General features: G+C 51.0%; 1 protein-coding gene across 1 annotated transcript; it reads right to left on the bottom strand.

Moving 5' to 3' along the window:
- LOC136483020 (polyol transporter 5-like) lies at positions 1-1,840 on the bottom strand. Its single transcript, XM_066480148.1, has 2 exons — positions 1,676-1,840; positions 1-1,561 (listed from the first exon to the last, which is right to left on the bottom strand). The coding sequence occupies exons 1-2, from the start codon at positions 1,830-1,832 to the stop codon at positions 249-251; spliced, it is 1,470 nt and encodes a 489-aa protein (XP_066336245.1). The 5' UTR covers positions 1,833-1,840; the 3' UTR covers positions 1-248.
- Positions 1,841-20,934: the final 19,094 nt, after the last annotated feature.

The following is a 20,934-nucleotide window of genomic DNA, read 5'->3' as shown; positions in this document are numbered from 1 at the left end:
GTTGAAGCCTATTGGTTGGATTATGATTTATGAACTTGACAAAACATGAATATGACCAGCTGCACTGCAACTGCAACACACTCTGATAGTCTGATGGTAAAGGTGTTGCAGTAGTGGCTATTGGCAACGGCGATAACACCGTTTCGAAAATATGAAGAATGAAGTTATTGCATCCAGAGACGACATATATCTGAAAATTAAAGGAAATTAGACATGAACAGGCCGATGCAGTAGCACAATCCTTGTAATCACTTGGCGAAGAGAACGCCTATGTCCTCCAAGCTCCGGCCTTTGGTCTCCGGCAGCCGCACGTAGACGAACACCGCCGCTGCCACCGCCGTGCTGGCATACAGGAAGAAGCACCCGGCCATGGTGATGCTGTTGGCAAGAGAGATGAACGTCATGCTGATGATGCTGCACGTGACCCGGTTCGCCGCGATGCCGAGGCTCATGCCCTGCGCGCGCAGCTGCAGCGGCAGGATCTCCGCGCTGTAGGTCGGCGCCAGCGGGCCGAGGCCGATGGAGAACGCGGTGACGAACGCGAGCACCGACGCGACGCACGCCGCCGCCACCGCGGGTGTCGGTGTCGTCTCGCCGGCGCCGGCACCGGCGCACAGCAGCGCGATCCCCAGCGACGTGAGCGTGACGGCAATGCCGGCGGCGCTGGCGAGTAGCAGCGGGCGGCGGCCGACGCGGTCGGACAGGAACGTGGCCACGAAGATGGAGAGCGTCTTGACCAGTCCGACGGCGACGGTGGCGGCGAGGACGGCACTGGTCGACGAGATCCCCGCCTTCTTGAACACCAGCGGGGTGTAGAGGACGATGGCGTCGATGCCGGAGGCCTGCTGGAAGGAGTAGAGCACGAGGACGTTGGCGAGGATCCGCCGCACCATCGGCGACGGCCGCACGAACAGCTCCCTCCACACCCCGGCGCCGCCCACCTGCGCCGCGACGGCACGCCTGATCTCCTCGAGCCGGTCGCGGGCCTCGGCCGGCGCGTCGGAGGTGCGCTCCAGCACGGCGCGCGCCTCGTCGTCGCACCCGCGCATGGCGAGCCACCGGGGCGACTCCGGCATGGCGAGCACCCCCGCCGCGAGGAGCAGCGGCGGCGGGACGCCCAGCGCGAACATGGCGCGCCAGCCGAGCCGCAGCGGCAGGCCGGCGAGCGCGTAGTTGGAGACGTAGCTGAGGAGGATACCCGCGGTGATGAAGAAGTCGACGAGGGAGGAGAGGAGGCCACGCGACGACGCCGGCGCGATCTCGGCCGCGTAGACCGGCGCGACCACGACCGCGAACCCGACGCCCACGCTGGTGACGAACCGCGCGGCCATCAGCGAGGCGAAGCTGCCGCCGAGCGACATGGCGAGCGCGCTCGCCATGAGGAACGCGTTGGCGATCACGACGGTGCCACGGCGGCCGATGGCGTCCGCGGCCCAGCCGGCGGCCAGGATGGAGGCCAGCATGAACATATTCATGGACCCGGACAGCACCTCCACCTGCTCGTCCGTGAGCCCCAGGTCGTCGCGCATGAACAGCTCCGCGCCGCTCATCAGCGCGAGATCTGCAGTTGGGAAGGAAGAGAAGAAGCATGGGCCGCTGGATGTCAGTGTCATGAACGATGATGAAGCATGTACGAGACGAGAGTAGCAGTGACGACTGTCGAGTGGCCACGTACTGTAGCCCATGAGGATTGTGGTCATGGAGGCGAGCGTGGCGCAGACGAAGGCGAACATGTTCCGGCGTGGCGGGGCTGGCTCCACCTCCACGGTGGACGAGGGGAGCAGTGGCTCGGCGATGGCATCGGCGGCGCCATGGTGCTCCGTGGTGCCCATGTTTTGGTTTCTTGGCTTGTTGGTGAGGACGACTGAGATAGCGGCGGTTGAATATATCTGATTCTGATCCCAGTGTGTGTCACTGTCAGCTTGTCAGCTCGGATGCTGGAGAATTATTTGGGATGCTTATTGTTGCATCAGGAAAGTAAAGGGGATAAAATCAAAGTATTTGCACCTTGCAAAGAAGCATATGAACATATGGTCCTGTGGAAGAGGACAATCATACAAAGCCATGCGATTTGGTGGTAGGGTAACATGATTAGCACCGGGTTACCTTTTTGTTTGCTCACGCCACTAGCTTATGACAATTAATGACAGTGATTATCACCTAACATGACATGAGGGCCGGGCCCTTTTGCAGACATGAATGCCGCTAGCTCGACTCAGCTCTGCTCCGTGTTGTCGATTCGGGTGTGTTTAGTTCGCGAAATGAAAATTTTTGGGTGTCACATTGGATGTGTTGGAAGGATATCGGGAGAGGTTTTTAGATACTAATAAAAAAAACAAATTACAGAACCCATCAGGAAACTGTGAGACGAATCTAATGATACTAATTAATTGGTCATTAGCACATGTGGGGGTGCTGTAGCACTTAAGGCTTTTCATGGACTAATTAGGCTTAAAAGATTCGTCTCGCGATTTTGCCGAGAACTGTGCAATTAGTTTTTTTTCATCTACATTTAGTACTCCATACATGTACCGCAATATTCGATGTGACATTTTAAGGTGAAAATTTTTGGGAACTAAACATGGCAGAAGCTGAAGGTGGGGAGTGACGACGGGAAGAACACGACGCTCCGGGAAGCGGATCGGAGTTCGGCAACACGGAAAGATATAAGCTTTCAGACGATGGATGGAAAAGGCCATACAGCGTCACCTTCACCTGGCGCAGATGTGATCCGTGCATCTCTTGTGGGACGATATTTGGCCACGTCACCTGCCGTGGATTTTTTACTTTTATTATTTCAAAAATAGCCTCACCTAGTTTATATTTTTATTTTTAACCATTTTTTTGCACTTTGAAATACACTACGTATGTCCAGAAACTGATCTTCTATATTTTATCCAAGCTTTGTATAGCGTCAAATCTTAAATCCAAACCTATATGACGCTTCCATATGGATAACCGTATAGACAAACACTCGGCAAAAGGTCTGAGAACAGATGCCCAACGAATGACGTTAAACATTCCTGCAGGCGGAGTTGATAAACTTTTTCTTTCTTATGTCTTTCTTATTCTTCTTTCTGCCACCGAAGAATAAAAAAGACTGATTTGAAACTTATTCTCCCTGGTCCGTCATCGTGGTCAGATCTAACCACAACAAAATGAAGAAGAGACCGAAGTAAATTATTCCATGGCGGCGACATCATCTCCGCCTTGATGTAGCCGTTCAGAAAACTAAGTCTCCATGTCGTCATGCCGAGTAAGTTGCTAACGCGGTAGTTGTCGCCCTCATCTTCAACAGAGCCACAATGGAGAAAACGGATCCACTGTACTCTCCCTCGCCGTCGCCGGGAAGGAGGAGAGGAGATAAATCCTCAATACCATGAAACTTGGCAAGGAGAGACCCTAACTCGAAAGGATTCAATCTACCAGAAAACATATTAAAACAATGGATCCATACTCCCTCCGGTCTCCAGCGAGATACCGGAGGGGGAAGGGAGGGGGACTAGCGGTGGTGGAGGCGGGGACGGCGGCGGCTCTCGCTAGGTCACGGGATAGGGCTGTTTTTTAGTTGTATCTCTTCGCCGTGTAGGACGTCAGCTGTTTTATTTTTAATCCTTTTGGTAGCTCCAACGTGCCTTGCGCGACAAAATCACACTGTCGCGCGCATGCGATGGCGTGGCAAGATCTACCATGTTGGACAATAATTTTCATGTGCAAAATCTTGTCACGCCGTTGGCATGACAATATTGTTTTGTCGTGCCAACGGGAATAGTGTGACAAGACCTAACCTTAAAAAAAATCATATCTTTTTGATATGACGTAAGATGAAGATGATTTTTATATGAAAATTGTATATATCTCGATGATATTAACAACTTTCTAGTTTTGAGTTTTCATTTGAGGTCTTTTAAATGTTCGAAAAAATAATATAAAATTTCAGCAGCATAATAATGCATACTAGTGCTTGTCACATTAGAAAAATAATATTTTTTATATCATGTCAAATGAAGATACTTTTTATATCAAAGTTGCAGTACTTAATGAGATCTACAACTTTATAGTTTTGAGTTTTTACATTTGAGGTCGTTAAGATGCTGGAAAAATAATATAAAGTTTCAACAACATATTAATCGAATACCGTGGCTTGTCGCCTCACCAAAAGTATGTCTTTCTCGTATGGTGTCAAATGAAGATAGTTTTTACTAGGCCCGTAAAAACTCAAAACTAAAAAAATTATATATCCCATCAATAGCTACAACTTAGATATAAAAAGTATTTTATTTGACACCATACAATTCTCAAATGAAAAAACTGAAAACTAGCTACAAAATCTTAGAATGGGATGATGGTGGAAAACAAAATTCTCTGCACCAGAAATTTCAGCATCACCCATGCAGAGAGTGTTTTCCCGGCAGGACTTAATTACTATCCTATCCCTCTTTTTTCCAAATTATGGTTTACTTTGGCTATGAGTAAATTGTGCCTACCATATAATAACCGGACATGTGGATGCATATTTGTGGCAGAATCGTCCGAAATAATACACTTACGGAGGCGCTCGTCTTCCACCAGACACTAAGCACCCCGTAAGCATGCTAAAACGGGTGGTTTCCGTCGGGCACACCCCAAGGGAGAGCCCGAAAGATCCATATTTTTCCCCAAGGATCCATTAATGAGAACGAATTGCAATACTTAATCCATTTCAAACATCCAGAATTCTAAAAAAATTACATTATTACATTTCCAAAGTCAGTGTGCGAAATATTAAACAGCGGAATAAACATCTATCGATAATGAACAAGGATCCGTCTATGCTCAGCCTGGGCACATTTTAGCCGAAAACCGAACACCGAACCGAACCGCACCGAACCGAACCGAAGTGTCGGTTTTTTCGGTTTTTTGGTTCGGCTTCGGTTTTGGATCCTGGGAATTTCGGTCTTCGGCTACGGTGTCGGTTTTTGAGTCGAATGGAACCGAACAACCGCCGAACCGAAGTTAGGAGCAATCTCTGCTATACAGGCCTGCTTCTCCGTAATTCTACGCTTCAACCCATAGCCCACCAAGGCCCACAACGCACTGCTCTGGCCTCTGGGCAGACCTGAGGCCTCTCCGCTCCCACTCCCGCCACTCCACCCTTCGCCTCCCCAGCCCTCGCGCCCGGGTCCCCGCCTCCTCCCCTTCTCCACTCAAACCATAGCCCCGGGCCCTCCTCCTCCCCCTGCGCCAGATGCGGCGTCGACGGCCGAGCCCGCGGGCCTCGCGCTTCTGGAGGCCACGGAGCTGCCTATCCGAACCCTAAAACCTAGCGACCGCGGCGGCGTGACTGGAAGGTGGCCTGGTAGGATGGGGAAGCGGCAGCGGGCGAGGCGAGGCGCGGTGACGCGACTGCTGCGAGCTGCGGTAGCGCGGGCGCGAGCGTGGCATGCTCGGTGGCTACGCCGCGCGGCTGCTCCACGGTGCGGGCGCGGGCGCGGCATGCTTGGTGGCTGCACCGTGCGGCTGCTCCATGGCGCGACGGTGGTGCCGGCGCGAGCAGGGGCGAGCGGGAGCGGCGTGGTGCGCGAGCAGGACGGTCATGCGACCATGGAGATGGACTGATGGAGGTTCGAGCGCTTGCCTCTGTTTTCATCGGTTTTTTCGGTTAAACCCAAAAACCGAACTAAAAAACCAAAACCGAAGTTGTCGGTTTTTGCTGCTTTGAAGAACTGATCGGGTGTCACTTTCTGAAAACCGAACTTTCTATAAACCGAACCGAAATCTTGGTTAAAACCGAATGCCCAGGCTAAGTCTGTGCCCACCAGAAGAATCCTTCACACAACGATACTCCTCAAGCATTACCTGCAACAGGGGTAAATAAACCCTGAGTACACAATGTACTCACAAGACTTATCCGACTAGTGGGAATAATTTCCCGACTCCAAGGAATATGATAAGCTTTATGGTTTGCTGGTTTTCTTTTTTATAGAAAAACAATACTAATAGTGAGTCCTTATTTATGTTATTATTAGTAGCAATGATTAATTTATTCTCTAACCATTCTATGTAAGCACATGTTTTACTTTCAAGCAAGAGTTGAGCAATCAGTTCCATTTCCCCGCCTTTCATCTTTTAGTTCTTACTACGGTGCTAGACCCCAAACAAGCCATACCGGATCGCCTGGTGATTCGCGAATCAATGCCCCTAGCTGGATACCCCGAAAACACACACCCCGCTTGTACCCCAGGCACAAGCAGGACCAACCCATCACCCTCCTATCACGGGCAAAGCTGTCCGCCGCGGTCTAGAGGCCACGGTAAATCGTGGCTTAACCGCGGCGGGTGGCTTTGCCCGCCGCGGTTAACCTATTTACCACGGCGGTCACGTTGAACCGCCCGCCGCAGTAAATTATTTTACCGCGGCGGACACGGTACACCGCCCGCCGCGGTTATGTTCGTTAGCCGTGGCAGGCATTATTATTTGCCCGCCTCGGTAAATTATTTCCTGAATTAAAAAAAATACAGCAGCATATAATTAAATTCAAATTCAAATTCAAATTCAAATCACATCCAGATTTCATAGATTAAACTTAAAAAGTATGCAGGCATTACACATGAGATAATATACATATATATACATTCACTTAGTCGTTCTTGTCATCGTTAATTCATTACATTTACATATTAAAGTCGTTATACATGCCCTAAGGAGTAATCTTGCGGACGCATCATCGTGGGCCATTTCCTCAGCCTCTCGTACTCCGGTAAAATCGCTAGCTGGCTGTTCTCATTGAAGAACGTGCTCCCTTCAAGCACGCATTTGTCTAAGACAAACTTACATATATCCGCCTTTGTCTGCTTGAAGGAGTGTTGGGTGCTCTGCACGTCTCTCCACCAGTTCAATCCATTCTTGAGCACCCTCCAACTGCTGCTGTACTGCTTGCACTCCCTCAGGTACTCACAGACGTAGAAGCCACAGGTTTGTGATCCTACCGGTTGTTTGGCACACTGCATGATCGATACACAAGCATTAGAATACAGGCATTAGAACGCTTATGAACAGAAAGCACAATTAAACCTTTCAAATACTTACCGGAAAGTTGCGTCTGATTTTGATGCGGTTCTTATGCTTAGCCTTAAAATTCTCTGTTCTTCGATCATAGCATTCAGGATCCTTCACGTACTCCTTATAAGCGCTATACGAAATGTACTAGTATTAGGCAGGACATTAGAACGCATATGAGAAGACAGTTCAGTCACTTACACTCTGAGGCAATCTTCAAAGGCCTTGTACCCTTTTAAGTTTGGCATTCTCAACGAATCAAATACGCAGGCCCTGCCATCCCGAGGATAGATGATAAATGCAACCCAGTGACCCTTGAGGCCTTGGCTACGCCATTGAAACAAAATACAGGTTACAATGAGAAATAATAATACTAGCTAGCTACCCACTTATCTCTATAGGCATGTCTTCGACTTACCCAAAGTGGTAGGCAGCTACGATACACCCATTTCTCCTGATCTTCTTCATTGCTCCTAGTATGTACCTTGAAATGTTCAACTTCTCATTGTCCATCAGTTTCTTCCTATGCGTCTCTCTCTGTCGCTTGGTCAAGTCTTTCATGGTTGGATGATTGTCATCTAGGTGGTAACCAATGATGACTCTTTGAGCAATATGCATTGGAGATAGATAGATAACATCAAGTTTTAGTTCCTTGGATATATAGGCCATCAACCTGCAAGGACAAGCCATCGTGGCATATATAAGTAGTCTTGACCGATTCAAAGGCAGGTGATATGTGAAACTCGCAATTCATCACTTACATAGAGAACAAGGTGACTTGGGCGATGTCAAGGTCTTGTTCCCGTAGTAGTCTGTACATGTCGTGGAAGTCCACGGGGAGTTCTACATCATTGCCGGGCAAGTGGAAGTACTCCGCCACAACCTTGACTAGAAAACCATGTAGGCCAGCTTTTGCCGCTTCCATGTACCAGAGATGAAACCTCCTTGTCTCCCACCTTTCCTCGTCGACAAGCTGGGCCTTGGTTATCATGAACTTCCCATGCTCGTAATGGCCGGGGCAGTCATCCGATTCAGGAAATAGATGGAAAGGTGATCTCGGCCTGGGATAGAAATATTAGTACCATATTATGGCAAAGAAAAGTTATTAGCAAATTATGCTCGCCGCTACCATACCTTTCGAACTCAAGTGAGTATGTGAGATGCCCTTGGTCGCCTTTAGTCTTCGCCGGCGGTGCAGGACAGTGGCTTGTGCTCGCAATGGCAGCAGGCGGTGTCTTTGCCCCCGGTTCCTCCGTGCCTCCCGGTCCTTTGCTTGTGCCCTTAGACAGACTATCGGGAGGTGGAGGTGGACTTGTTGTTGGAGGAGGAGAACGAGGGTGAGGGCTTGTGCCTTGGGGTGACTTCCTTCCCTTGTCATCCCCGCCATTGCCTTCGTCATCGCCGTCGCCATGATCCGGATCATCGGGGGGACAAGATCCGGCAACGGATGGTTGTGATGCTGGTGTCGCCATCGACGTAGAAGTCGGCGTCGAGAGAATGATCTCTATGTCATCCTTGTTCCACAGGACTTCGGAACCAATGGCAGCTCCAAGGATCGTTACCCCTTGTGCAGTTGGATATTCCATTTCAAATTCTTCGTATTGGGTCGCATACCATGTAAGTATCACGGCAGCATAGTTGGCAGGGATTTGGTCTTGGTTGAAATCTTTGATATCTTCTTTGGGGTGCATGTAACCCTCACCCACGGTCAACTTTTTCGCCCTGCCGAACGGGATGTTGAGGTGGACGCGCATGGGTTGCTGGATGTCGTCGACGGGGTGCCTTGGGCGATCCTCGATCATCGGCAGTGGCTGCCCTTGTGTCTGCCCTTATGGAACTTGTGGCACGGCCACGCCAGCCTGGCGAAGCATCTGTGACCTCATCGACACCATATCTGGGTCATTGCTCGTGAAGGCTTCTTTTATGGACCGACTGATCATTTCGGCCACGCCTTGATCATAGCCCTTCTGAAAGATGCCCTCCTTGTACCTCTGCCTTGACCGGTATGTGGCAGCGTCGGATTGCCATGACTCCACTGAGTTCTAGCTCATCTTCGACGATATGCCACGGACGCGACCACGGTGCTCGGGGGTTCCCAGCGCCAGGGTCAGCAAATCCTGGCCCCTACGAACCTCGAAGCTGTCCTTGGATTTAGCGGTCTCGATGAGAGCCCTCTCCACCTCCTCAAACTTCGGCTCATTGAACTTGCTCGCGCCCTCCTTGAGCTTCTTCGGCTTGCGGGCATAAATGAAGTCCTTAGCCCTCAAGTCTACACCGTCGTACGGATCGGGAAGCCCGGCGGCAGCTCTAGCCCTTTCTTCCTCCCGCCACTGGGGCCTCTTACCAGCAAACCCAGTCATGCCCAAGTGGTGGGGGTGCAGGTTCTTCTTCGCGAGTGCGCTGAACTTGGCGCTCTTTGCCTTTGCTTCTTCTGTTGTTCTTTGTTTGCAGAACTCTTCCCAGTGATGTTCCTTCACCATAGTGTATTTGACACAGGGTGACTTGCCTAGCTTCAGGTAGTACCTGGTCAGCATGGACTTGAAGTTTCTAAAGGCTCTTCCTGCCACGTGCATGACCCACTCCCTGCACTTGTCCAGATCGGCGTCCTTGGGATAATGGAAGCTCCTCGTCACCTCACCCCAGATATGTGTCTTGTAGTCGACCGGGACATTGTTCCACTCCGCCCAAGTGATCTCCACCTTGTCCTTGACTATACATGCCACCTGGTTGCTGAACTTGGCAAGGACCGTGGGTGGCGACAACGGGTTTCCCTCTGGTCCCACCTCATGGATCACATGGACTTCGCCGTGGATTTCCCTTTGGTGCCTCCCGTGTTCCCCCCCCTTCTCAGCTTTGTCCTCTGACCACTAGACTTGCCTGAAGTGGTTGGAGATGGAGCGGGGGGTTCTTTGTCACTGACTTCTTCCTCCTCGAAATTCAATTCTCGAGGCACCACCGGCATCTGTTCAGGGTTTGGAGACCGTGCACTTTCAACTTCGTCGTCCCTCGGTTGGTAGGTCGGATCATCATCGTCCTCTGTACGACGTTTCTTTGTTGGCCTCGGGGTCACGGGCACTTGGCTCTCGAGGCTAGTTGATGATGATGCACTAGGGGTAGGGTCGCGCCATTCGCTTTTCGGTTCCTCCGCCATTGGAAAGCTACAATGAATACATATTTCAGTTGTATAGACACAGTTATAGAGTAGTAAAGTAGAGTAGTACTAGAGTAGTAAAGTAGTAGTAGTTGGCTCAGATTTGCCCCATTGTCATCACATCGCTTTTAAACTGGTTGCTTGTATCTGGTATACAAGCCATCCTAGTTTAGCGGGGGCACTCGATCATCATCGCCGCTGCCTCAGCATAAAAGGGTTCACATCATTGCATATGCCACTGCCTCAGCAATAAGTTTAAAAGTTCATCATTGCATATGCCAAAAAAGGAACTAGCCCCATTAAATAAAAACCTTTCACAAATCAAAAATAGGAGCAGCAGTAGTAGAATAGTAGTATAGGAGGGAGTAGAGGAGTAGAGGAGGAGGGAGTAGTAGTAGGCAGTAGTAGTAGTATACTAGTAGTAGTATACTACTAGAAAGTAGTAGGCAGTAGTAGTAGTATACTAGTAGTAGTACAGGAGGGAGTAGAGGTAGGCAGTAGTAGTAGTCAGTGGAACCTAGATCATCATGAGCCATCCATGAACAGAAGCGATGAGGATCCCCACCACGGCACCGCCTAGGTCTTAACCATAGATCGTGCCTAGGGAGGAGAATCGATCTACAAATCAGCAAAGGAGAGAGAGGATCACCGTGCGTAACTTGGGGCGGATCGGATTTTGCTGTGAGAGGGGATTGAGCCCAGCGCGGAGGAGCTCGGCGGCTGGAGCAACGGTTCTGGGGATGGGGCCCAGCGTGGAGGAGCTCGGCGGCCGGAGCAACGGTTCTGGGGACGGGGCCCAGCGTGGAGGAGCTCGGTGGCGGCGTGAGACTTCTCAGTGGCCGACGCTAGGGTTCTGGTGACGGGGCGCCGGAGGAGCACGGGGGCGGGGCGCGGGCAAGGGAGAGGAGGACGGGGGCATGGACCAAGCACGGGGAGGAGAACGGGGCGGGGGTCGGTGCGCGGAGGAGCTCAATCGGCGGTGGAGATGGCGGCGGCGGCGTGAGATTTTGGCAGCCCTTCGGGGTAAAACTGAACCGCGCGAAAGACTTAGAATGTTGAGGGTGGGGACGGCTTATATAGGTTGAGATTAACCACGGCGGGCAACGTAATAGCCTGCCACGGAAAATGTTTACCGCAGCGGGCGATTACGTTGCCCGCCGCGGTTAATCTATTAACCGCGGCGGGCTCTATTATATGCCCGCCGCGGTAAAGATCCTCAGTTCAGAATTCATTAGCTATTTTAAGTCTCATGAAGATGAAACTAGTCTATACTAACATAATTCATTAGCTAATTCATTAGCTATATTCATTAGTCTCTGGGATACATTATTATATATATGTCTCTGGGATACGTATAGAGTCCACTACATTATTACATATATATATATATATGTCTCTGGGATACATAAATCATTTTGGTGCAGGTGCTTTCACCATCCTCTTCTCACCATCAGGGCGGGCCCACGGCATCATCCTGGACTTGTTGAATCGGTCCTCGACGGCCTTGATCTTCTTTGGATGATCGGTAAAAAGCTCGAGCTCTACGTAGTTGTTGTATTGTTCGGGACTCTGCACCCCATCAGCTCCCACAATCCGCTGCTTTCCGGACACAACCACATGCCTTTTTGGGTATGCCTCCATTCCTGAGGTTTTGCCTTCGTGGTGATGGACAGGCAACCCAATCACCCTCCCATCTCTTATGTACCTCATACACCAGTTCACGGCCTCCTCCGTTGTGTATGCCTCGATCATAGAGCCCTCTGGGTAAGCGCGGTTATGGATGTATCTGTTGAGGGTGGACATGAACCGCTCGTACGTCCACATCTGGTGTAGGTACATGGGCCCTAGTTGATGGATCTGATCGACCATATGCATCATTAGGTGTGGCATAATATCAAAGTAAGATGGTGGAAAGCACATCTCGAGCTGGCAAAGGGTCTCCGCGATGAACTCCTTCAGGGCAGGCAGCTCAGCCTTATCAATGACCTTCTAAGTGATGCGATTAAAGAAGTATGACATCCGTGTGATGACCATCTTCACGTACTCTGGACGGATAGCCCTAATCGCAATTGGTAGGAACACCGTCAGCATGACGTGGCAGTCGTGTGAGTTGTAGCCAGTCATTATGAGGTCTTTCATGGAGACCAGGCTCTTGATGTTGGAAGAGAAACCGGTCGGCACCTTGATACCCCTAAGCAACTTAAGAAAAGCCGTCCTCTCGTCTTGCATTAGGTTGCAGGCCGCACCCGGGATATCGACTTTACCGTTCTGAGGCGGTCCCGGGTGAAGGTCCGGCCTGATGCCCAGATTGACAAGATCCGTCCGTGACTTAATACCATCCTTTGTCTTGCCCTTGATGTCCAGCAGGATACCGATCGTGCTTTCGAAGACATTTTTCTCCAGGTGCATGCAGTCGATGGCATGGGGTGTATTCAGTGTTTTCCAATACGACAGGTACTTGAAGAAAATTGACTTCTTCTTGAAAGGAACGGCGGAGGGGACTTCCTCCGTCTGGTCCCGCTTTCGCTTCCTTGTCTGCTTGCTCCCCTCTTCAGGCGGCTTCTTCTTCTTTCCAAACTCCACCTGATCCATGTCCTTGACCATCTCATACACCTTTGTCCCCCAACTAGTCTGTGTCGGTTGATCACGCTGCGGCTCGTCCTGATTGTCAAAGTATTTGTTCATAATACTTCTTCTATACCTGTGATTTTTTGCGAGGAACCGTCTATGCCTCATGTACACCATCTTATTGGATCCCTTAAGGTGAGTGTAGCAGGTCCCGTCGATGCAAATTACGCAGCCGGTCTTCCCTTTGATCTGCCCCGACAGTGAGAAGAGACCGGGGTAATCGGTGATGGTGACAAAGATGATTGCTTTTAGTGTGAACTTCTCCTTGCGGGATGCATCCACCATCTGGACCCCAACATCAAATAGTATCTTCATTTCCTCCATGAACGGCTCCAGGAACACATCTATATCGTTGCCGGGCTACTTCGGTCCGGAGATAAGCATGGTCAGCATAAGGTACCTACGCTTCTGACATAGATGGGGAGGTAGGTTGTACATGGTGAGCACGACGGGCCAAGTGCTGTGCGAGCTACTAAGCTCACCGAACGGGTTCATCCCGTCGGTACTTAGCGTGAACCTAACATGCCTGGGCTCCTTGCCAAACTCCGGGTAGGCCTCGTCGAAATCCTTCCACTGCTTGCCATCGGATGGGTGCCGTAGCTTGCCATCGTCGTTCAGGCGGTCAGCAGATGCATGCCAGGACATGAGCTTGGCATCGTCCGGGTTCCCGAATATTGCACGCAGGCGATCGGTCACGGGCAGGTACCACACCGACAGTGCTGGACTTTTCCTGTGTGTGTAACCCTCTTCTTCATCGTCCTGCTGAGCCGAGATCTGTTTGGCCACACTGCTCTTCTTTGCCCCCTTCTTGTTCTTCTTCCGACCACCCCGCAAGCCTCCCTCGTCTTCTGCATCCACGCGACAACCAGCATTTTTCTTGTACCGACTAAAGCCACAGTGCGGACAACTCGTCAAATTCTCATACTCATTGCCCCGATACAGGATGCAGTGGTTAGGGCATGCATCAAACTTTCTAAGCTTCATCGCCACTGGCCGGATCAGCTTCTTGGCCCGATAAGTATTGGCGGGCACCTTGTTAGCCGTTGGGTACGTGGTGGCAAGGTAGCTTAACAACTCATTGAAGCTAGTGTCAGACCAACCATGACGAGCCTTCAACATCAACATATGGAGGTTAAAACGGAGCGCCGTGCAGTCCTTTGGACAATTGCCGCCGTCCTTATAGAGAGGATCAACTGCCGCCTGTTTCAACTCTCTGAAATTCTCCAACCACTTTGGGCAACCCAACACAACGTCGTCTCCAACCACTTTCAACAAGCTGCACATCCTCGGGTTGGCTCACAGTATCCTGACCATCACCACCGTCGCCGGCTTCGTCGGCCATGTCTTGCATTACATCATCCACCGTGATGTAATCACGACAACTGTTGTCACTGTCGGCTGGCGCAGCTGCTGTGGAAGGATCTTTATTCACCGGTGGTGCTGTCGTCGTCGGCGTCGAAGAGGTAACTCCAGATGCAGCGCCACTCGCACCAACTCTTTCGCCATGAAATGTCCAGACTGTGTAGCCCTCGATGAAACCATACATGATCAAATGAGTTTGCACCTCGCTGTCTCGGTGGGCTTTCAGGTTCTTGCAACGAGAACATGGACATATGGTTGTCATCCGCTTCAGTCTCTCACGGTGAGCTTTACCAGCCGCAATAAACTTCCTTAATTCAAAGAGGTACCGCGGATCATTCACTCTATCGATCCGGTACATCCATTCCGATCTATCCATCGTATCTGCGAACATTATCCATCACAATCAACATTAAATAAAGAAGAATTAGGAGAAATTGATGATTTTTACGTCCAAAATCATGAAAAAGAGAGAAAATGACGATGTGAAAGATGAAGCATGCATCTATGATGAATCTAAAGTTAAAGAAATACATGACATCATTTTTTCCATTAAAATTGATCTAGATCTAGATCTAGATCTAAAGAGAACTCTAGGTGATGGAAATAGAGAGAGAGGATGGAAGGAGAGAGGGAGAGCCTTTATGAACCTCTTATGATGTCCTCCTCCCTCAAATCCAAGCCCTTCAACTCAAATCAAAAGTTTCCTCAAATTTTAGGGCAAAGCCTCCCCCCATGAGTTTTGAGAGAGGAAGACCCATGGAGAAGAAGGAGGGGCTGAGGTCTGTATTTGTACAGGCTTTACCGCGGCGGGCAACATAAAACGCCCGCCTCGGTAAATCAAGTCTTTACCGCGGTGGGCAGTTTAAAGAGCCCGCTATGGTAAACCGTATTAACCGCGGCGGGCTATTCATACCGCCTGCCACGGTAAATAACGATTTCCTGCGGCGGGCAGGTAAGGTTGCCCGCCGCGGTAAACCAATTTCCCACAGCAGGCGCCCCGGTGGCTGGCCTCGCTGGCCGGCCACCGGTTAACCGTGGCGGGCAAAAAAGGTGCCCGCCACGGAGCGTGTTTTGGCCACGCTGCGCAAATTGATTCCTGTAGTAGTGGCTCCACCATCCCCGCCTCCAATCAGTCAGTCCAGAAAGAGTTGGAACCCATGACAAGAGAGCAACAAGTCTTCTCGGCGCCCTTACCCATGTATGTGCTCGGGATAATAAATATGTGACTTGCCTCGAGACTTATGCAACGACCGATCCTTAATCGACACAGACAGGGAAAAAGTGTAATCAAGCTATGCCCTGTTGGCCGTAGGACACAACCTCTTACACCCACCAGTACCCAAACGATATCCCTGCCCAGTCACCATTTTCCTTTCCACCACTTTATCATGAGTGATCATAATTATCACCAATTGTGAGTAACGGTAGGTTACTCACGCTACCGATACCCTGAGCATAGTAGCTACTCAACCTATACTAGTAGGACTCATAGGTAGATATATTTATGCATGTAGTTTTTATAAAATGCCTGTAACGTAAATGCACATCATATATATATTCAGTAATCATTAAAAAGTAAGGGTTATTGACCGAGGCTTACCTTGGGCAGACGGTGGGTCAACAAAGTCAACAACGAACGGCTCCAGGGCTCCCTCCTATACGAGAATCTCCTCCTCATACTCCTCAATGACCTCCTCGTAGTCCTGTTCATCCACAGGCACGAACTCTACCAACTCATGGTCTACATGCATGAAATGATGATGCAACACTTAGTAATATGGCAACAACAACTCTTAAAATCAAAATACATCCATCAAGCTACTAAGCTAATCCTACCGACTAAGGTGCTAAGTTACCTATTGTTACCACTAACAAGTATGAAACATGGAATGTATTATCTTTGCAACTAACAACATTCTTTGTCTTAATACCGATTTACTATATATATAATAAAATAGGGAGTAAGAGCTACTCTATTTATCAACCTACTCTAGGGCTACAAAAATTATAGGGAGTACATAATAATCTAATGAACCTACTGTAAAAATTTCATAGCTAAAGTTATCACCAATTTGCCACAAAAATTGGTACAAATATGAAGTTAAATATTATTAAGCTTTCTAAAGTGAATTTATGAATCTATCATTATCATAGCTAACTATAAACTAACTACAGAAACAAATAGATAGCATTTTTGTGAACCTAAGAAATTTTGTTTCACTATTTTTGGACATCTATAAGATTTACTACAAATTATCAAAGTTCGGCTCAAAACTAAATTGAATAAGCCTTTACTAATTCACTGGAAAATGAAAAATCAATTTCCACCACGTGGCCCGTGAGTGAGCGGAGCGGCCCACTCCAGCGCAGCACAGCCCACCTCCGCTCGGTGCGCGCGCATGCGACGCACCGGCGCAGCCCACGCGGGGGCACGGCCCAGTCCACGCAACGACAACCCGCGACGGGGAGGACCTGCACGCGTCAGTCATCTTGCTCAAATGCCCTCGGCCTACCCGGCAATCACACGAGCACTAAGAGCACTATTCCGATAGTCTGCTATCTTACAACTACACCTCTCCCCCTTTCCATCTTTACCACGGCCATACCCTCGGGCCCTCCCAGGCGCGCACCGACGCGGCAACGCTGGCACCGGGTGGTTACGCCGGCCAGGCTAGCTCTTCCCCGCCCTATCTACGGAGCTGATAGCTGCCTAGGGGTGAACGCGATGCACTGGGCGAAGAAAGCGCGAGCCAGGATGCCACAGTAAAGCCGGACCGCAGCGGCGGAGCTCCTGCACTGAAAATGATGACGTTCCAGTGAGCTACACCAACACCAGAGAAATTGGGGTAGCTAGTAAGCTCAAGGAACTCACCATGGACACCGACAAGGTGGTGGTTCGACTAGAGGCGGCCCGAGCCAAGCTGGCCGCGTGCGCACCGACGGTGCGGTGGCGCACGGCGATGGCAAGGCTGCATCAGGGGAGGCTAGGTGGTGGTAGCGATTAGGCAAAGGTGCGTCGGGTGATGGGTAGGTGGAGGCGAAGCCGGCGGCGCAACTAATTGAACGCGAGTAGCATTGGATTGGGGACTTTGCCTTCGATGCGTGCCACGATGGTCTTAATGACCCGGCGAGAGGAAAGCTCCAAGTTGGAGCATGGCACAGGCGAGGCTCACTGCAAGTTGGGGTTGGGTGGTTGGCTGGCTACACAATAGAGCCACGGGCAAAATTAATTGGACTGAGGTGCCTCCATTGACCTGAATTGAGAGGAGCGGGGCCGGCGACCATGGCGACAGAGGAACAGGGGGAGACACTACTACACAAACTTTACTGGAGGTGGGCGTTTTTGGTTTTCTGCGGCGGGCAAAGCCATCCGCCGTGGCCTAAAGGCCACGGTAAATCATGGCTTAACCGTGGCGAGCGGCCTTGCCTGCCGCGGTTAATCGATTTACCGCGGCGGGCGGTGTAACGTGTCCGCCGCGGTAAATATACTTTTACCACGGCGGGCACGTTAGGATGCCCACTGCGGTTAATCATTTTAAAAAAAACAAAAAAAATAGGAGCCCGCCGGCGAGCCCGTTCTCGAGCCCACTGGCGAGCCCACCGGCGATGGATCCGGGCTTCCCACGGCCGCAGATCCGTGCCGCTCGGGGAGGGAGAAGAGGAGCAGTCGGCTGGGCCCCAGCGTCTCTGGAGAAGCTGGCTGGACACGCCGACACCACTGCAGGGCCGCCACCACCTCGCTAGTCGCTCGTAGGGGACCAGGCCGATGCCTCCTCGTGGATCCCCGTGCCTCCTCGCGGATCCCACCGCGCCGTGGTGGAGGGAGGCCGCCACACCGACGCGTCCTCGCCCGCCGTGGTGGAGGTCCTAGCGTCATGGCCGTGGTGGATCCCGGCGTCGTGGCCGTGGTGGAGATGCACCGCCGGATCCAGTCGCTCCACCACCAGATCCATGGAGGAGGGTGCAGCCGCCAGATCCGTGGGGAGGAGGTCGCCGCCGCTGGATCCGTGGAGGAAGAGGTCGTCGTCGCCGGATCTAGAGAGAGGAAGAGGGAGGAGTGAGGGAGATGGAGAGAGGAAGAGGGAGATGGAGAGGAAGAGGGAGATAAACTCACTGGATTTGAAACCCTAGCCCTGCGCTGTCGTCATTCATGGAGGATCCATGGGGGAGGAGGAGGGCGCAGCCGTCGCTGTCGCCCCGTGCGCGCCGTCGCCCCGCGCGCCCTCGATCTACCGTCTGGAGGCCTCGCGCGCCCTTGGAGGAGGCCGCTGCCTGCATCGAGGGAGAGTAGAGGGAGGTAGAGGGAGAGTGGGGGAGGCAGAGAGCTGAGAGAGAGAGTGGGTGAGGCGGGGAGCTGACAGAGAGAGAGTGGGGGAGGCGGCGACGATGGTGCGAGGGATGTGGGTGATATGTTTCAGTGAATCGATTTACCGTGGCGGACGTCTTAAGATGTCCGCCGTGGAAAATAGGGTATTTACCGTGGCGAACATTTTAGGATGCCCACCATGGTAAATCGATTTACCATGGCGGACGTCTTAAGATGTCCGCCGTGGAAAATAGGGTATTTACCGTGGCGGACATCTGAAGACGTCCACCACGGTAAATCGACTTACCGTGGCGGGCATCCTAAAATGTCCGCCGTGGAAAATAGGGTATTTACCGTGGCGGACATCTTAAGACGTCCGCCACGGTAAATCGATTTACCGTGGCGGGCATCCTAAAATGTCCGCCATGGAAAATAGGGTATTTACCGTGGCGGACATCTTAAGACGTCCGCCACGGTAAATCGATTTATCGTGGCGGGCAAAAATGCCCGCTGTGGTAAATAAAAAAATGCCCGCCTAGGTAAACCGTGGCATTTACCGTGATGGGCAAAAATAGGTGCCCGCCTCGGTGGCCTCCGGGGGGTGTCGCGCAAAATCATTTGTGTAGTAGTGAGACAGGAGTGGCGTGGCTCATCGCTGCCGTGGCGGGATGTGGCTATCAGTGCGGTGCACAATCGCTTATGGCTATAGGGTGATGGGGAAACAGCCAACGCACTCTGGATGGTGGGCTGCACGACCATAAACCACAAACCAATGATGGTGGCTTGGCCCTACGCGTCGTAGTGGATGGCACCGGTCTGAGGAGGCAGCAGCGTAGCATCATCGAGCGCCGATGTGATGGCAAGGCAGGCGGGGCAAGCCCACGCACGACAAGGCGATGTGCGGGCAGGGCCAAGTGTGGCCACGCGCACATGACACCGCACAGGAGAGCGCGAGGCAGTAGAGCGGCAGGCGGACGCGACGGTGGTGGTAGATCGCACGCGGGAGACTTCACACAATTGGCCGCGGCTAGCAGTAGCACAGTGATGCAACGCACGGGGTTAGCAACATGATGAAGCGGTGGTAGTGGTCGAGCCAGGGCAGCGGGCCCGTGACGACGGCGGTGGTGGCCGAGTGGCCAGGTCGCCGGGCACGGCGTGCACGTGCGTGTGTGAGTTGCATGCTAGGGCACGACAACGGCGGTACGGGTGTGCTCCTGGGCAAGCTAGAGCCATGGTGCCGAGCCGAATCAAGACAGTGACCGCATCCCGACGCTGACACCGGCCGGAACGTGCCATGCATGATTTTTAAAGCGTCCTAAACATCCAACTCAATGATCCAATTGCTAAACCACCTATTTTGCACTCGAGATGGCATGCCAAGCTACTAAAACAAACCCTAAGACCATGCCACTGCTTAACCCAATTCTTCTACAAAAATTGCCGAACGTAGCCTCGTCACACCATTTTCTAACTTAAGAAATTTGATTAAGTTTCGCTTGGCTTTGCGTCAACTTCGATTTCCAAGCTACCAACCAAGCTAGCTAGTGACTCCCGTTCTTGACCGCAACTATTTCACCGTCACCTATGAAGTTTGTACTACAAACTTTATTAAAGTCCCACATGTGTGTTCTATAGTATTCTTGCTCAATAAAAATTAGTTTAGAACCCTAAGTGATAAAACGCGACATGAAATATAACATTCATTTCATGTTTCCGATGAACGTTTCAAGTTATGTGTATTGCTTTACAGCCTATATTACACACATTTACACATAAATATGATACTCATGTAGTGTTTTAGTAAAATACTGTACAGTGTAACACCGAGGGTGTTACAAATCTACCCCCTAGAACAAAATCTCGATCCAAGATTTCATGTGCCTAGTGTGGGAAAGGAGATAGGAAATACATTTCAATGTAAACCACTACCTATCTAAACCAGAGAGAAGATGGGGGTAATGCTTCAATATGTAGCTCTCTTGTTCCCACGTGGCCTCATTCTCAGAGTGGTTTTGCCATTGTGCCTTGTAGAACTTCACCACACTTTTCCTTGTCACTCTTTCCTTTTCATCTAGGATTTTGACAGGGTGCTCAATATAAGTCAAATCAGGCTGGAGTGGAAGTCCTTCAATTTCTACAGCATCATCAGGTACCCACAAACATTTCTTCAACTATGAGACATGAAACACATCGTGTACCACCGATAAAATATCAGGAAGCTGGAGATGATAAGCAACTGGGCCACACTATGCCAAAACCTTGTAAGGACCCACATATCCAGGGGCTAGCTTGCCATGGATACCAAACCAATGCACCCCTCTCATAGGAGACACCTTGAGATACACATAATCTCCAACTGCAAACTACAAGTGCCTTCTTCGCTTGTCTGTATAAGCTTTCTGTCGGCTCTGAGCTGCCTTCAAGTGACTCTGAATAATGCTTACTTGCT

Source organism: Miscanthus floridulus, chromosome 9 (genome assembly GCF_019320115.1).
Source record: "Miscanthus floridulus cultivar M001 chromosome 9, ASM1932011v1, whole genome shotgun sequence".
Classification (NCBI taxonomy): Eukaryota; Viridiplantae; Streptophyta; class Magnoliopsida; order Poales; family Poaceae; genus Miscanthus; species Miscanthus floridulus.
This window is presented reverse-complemented; position numbering and strand designations above follow the sequence as displayed.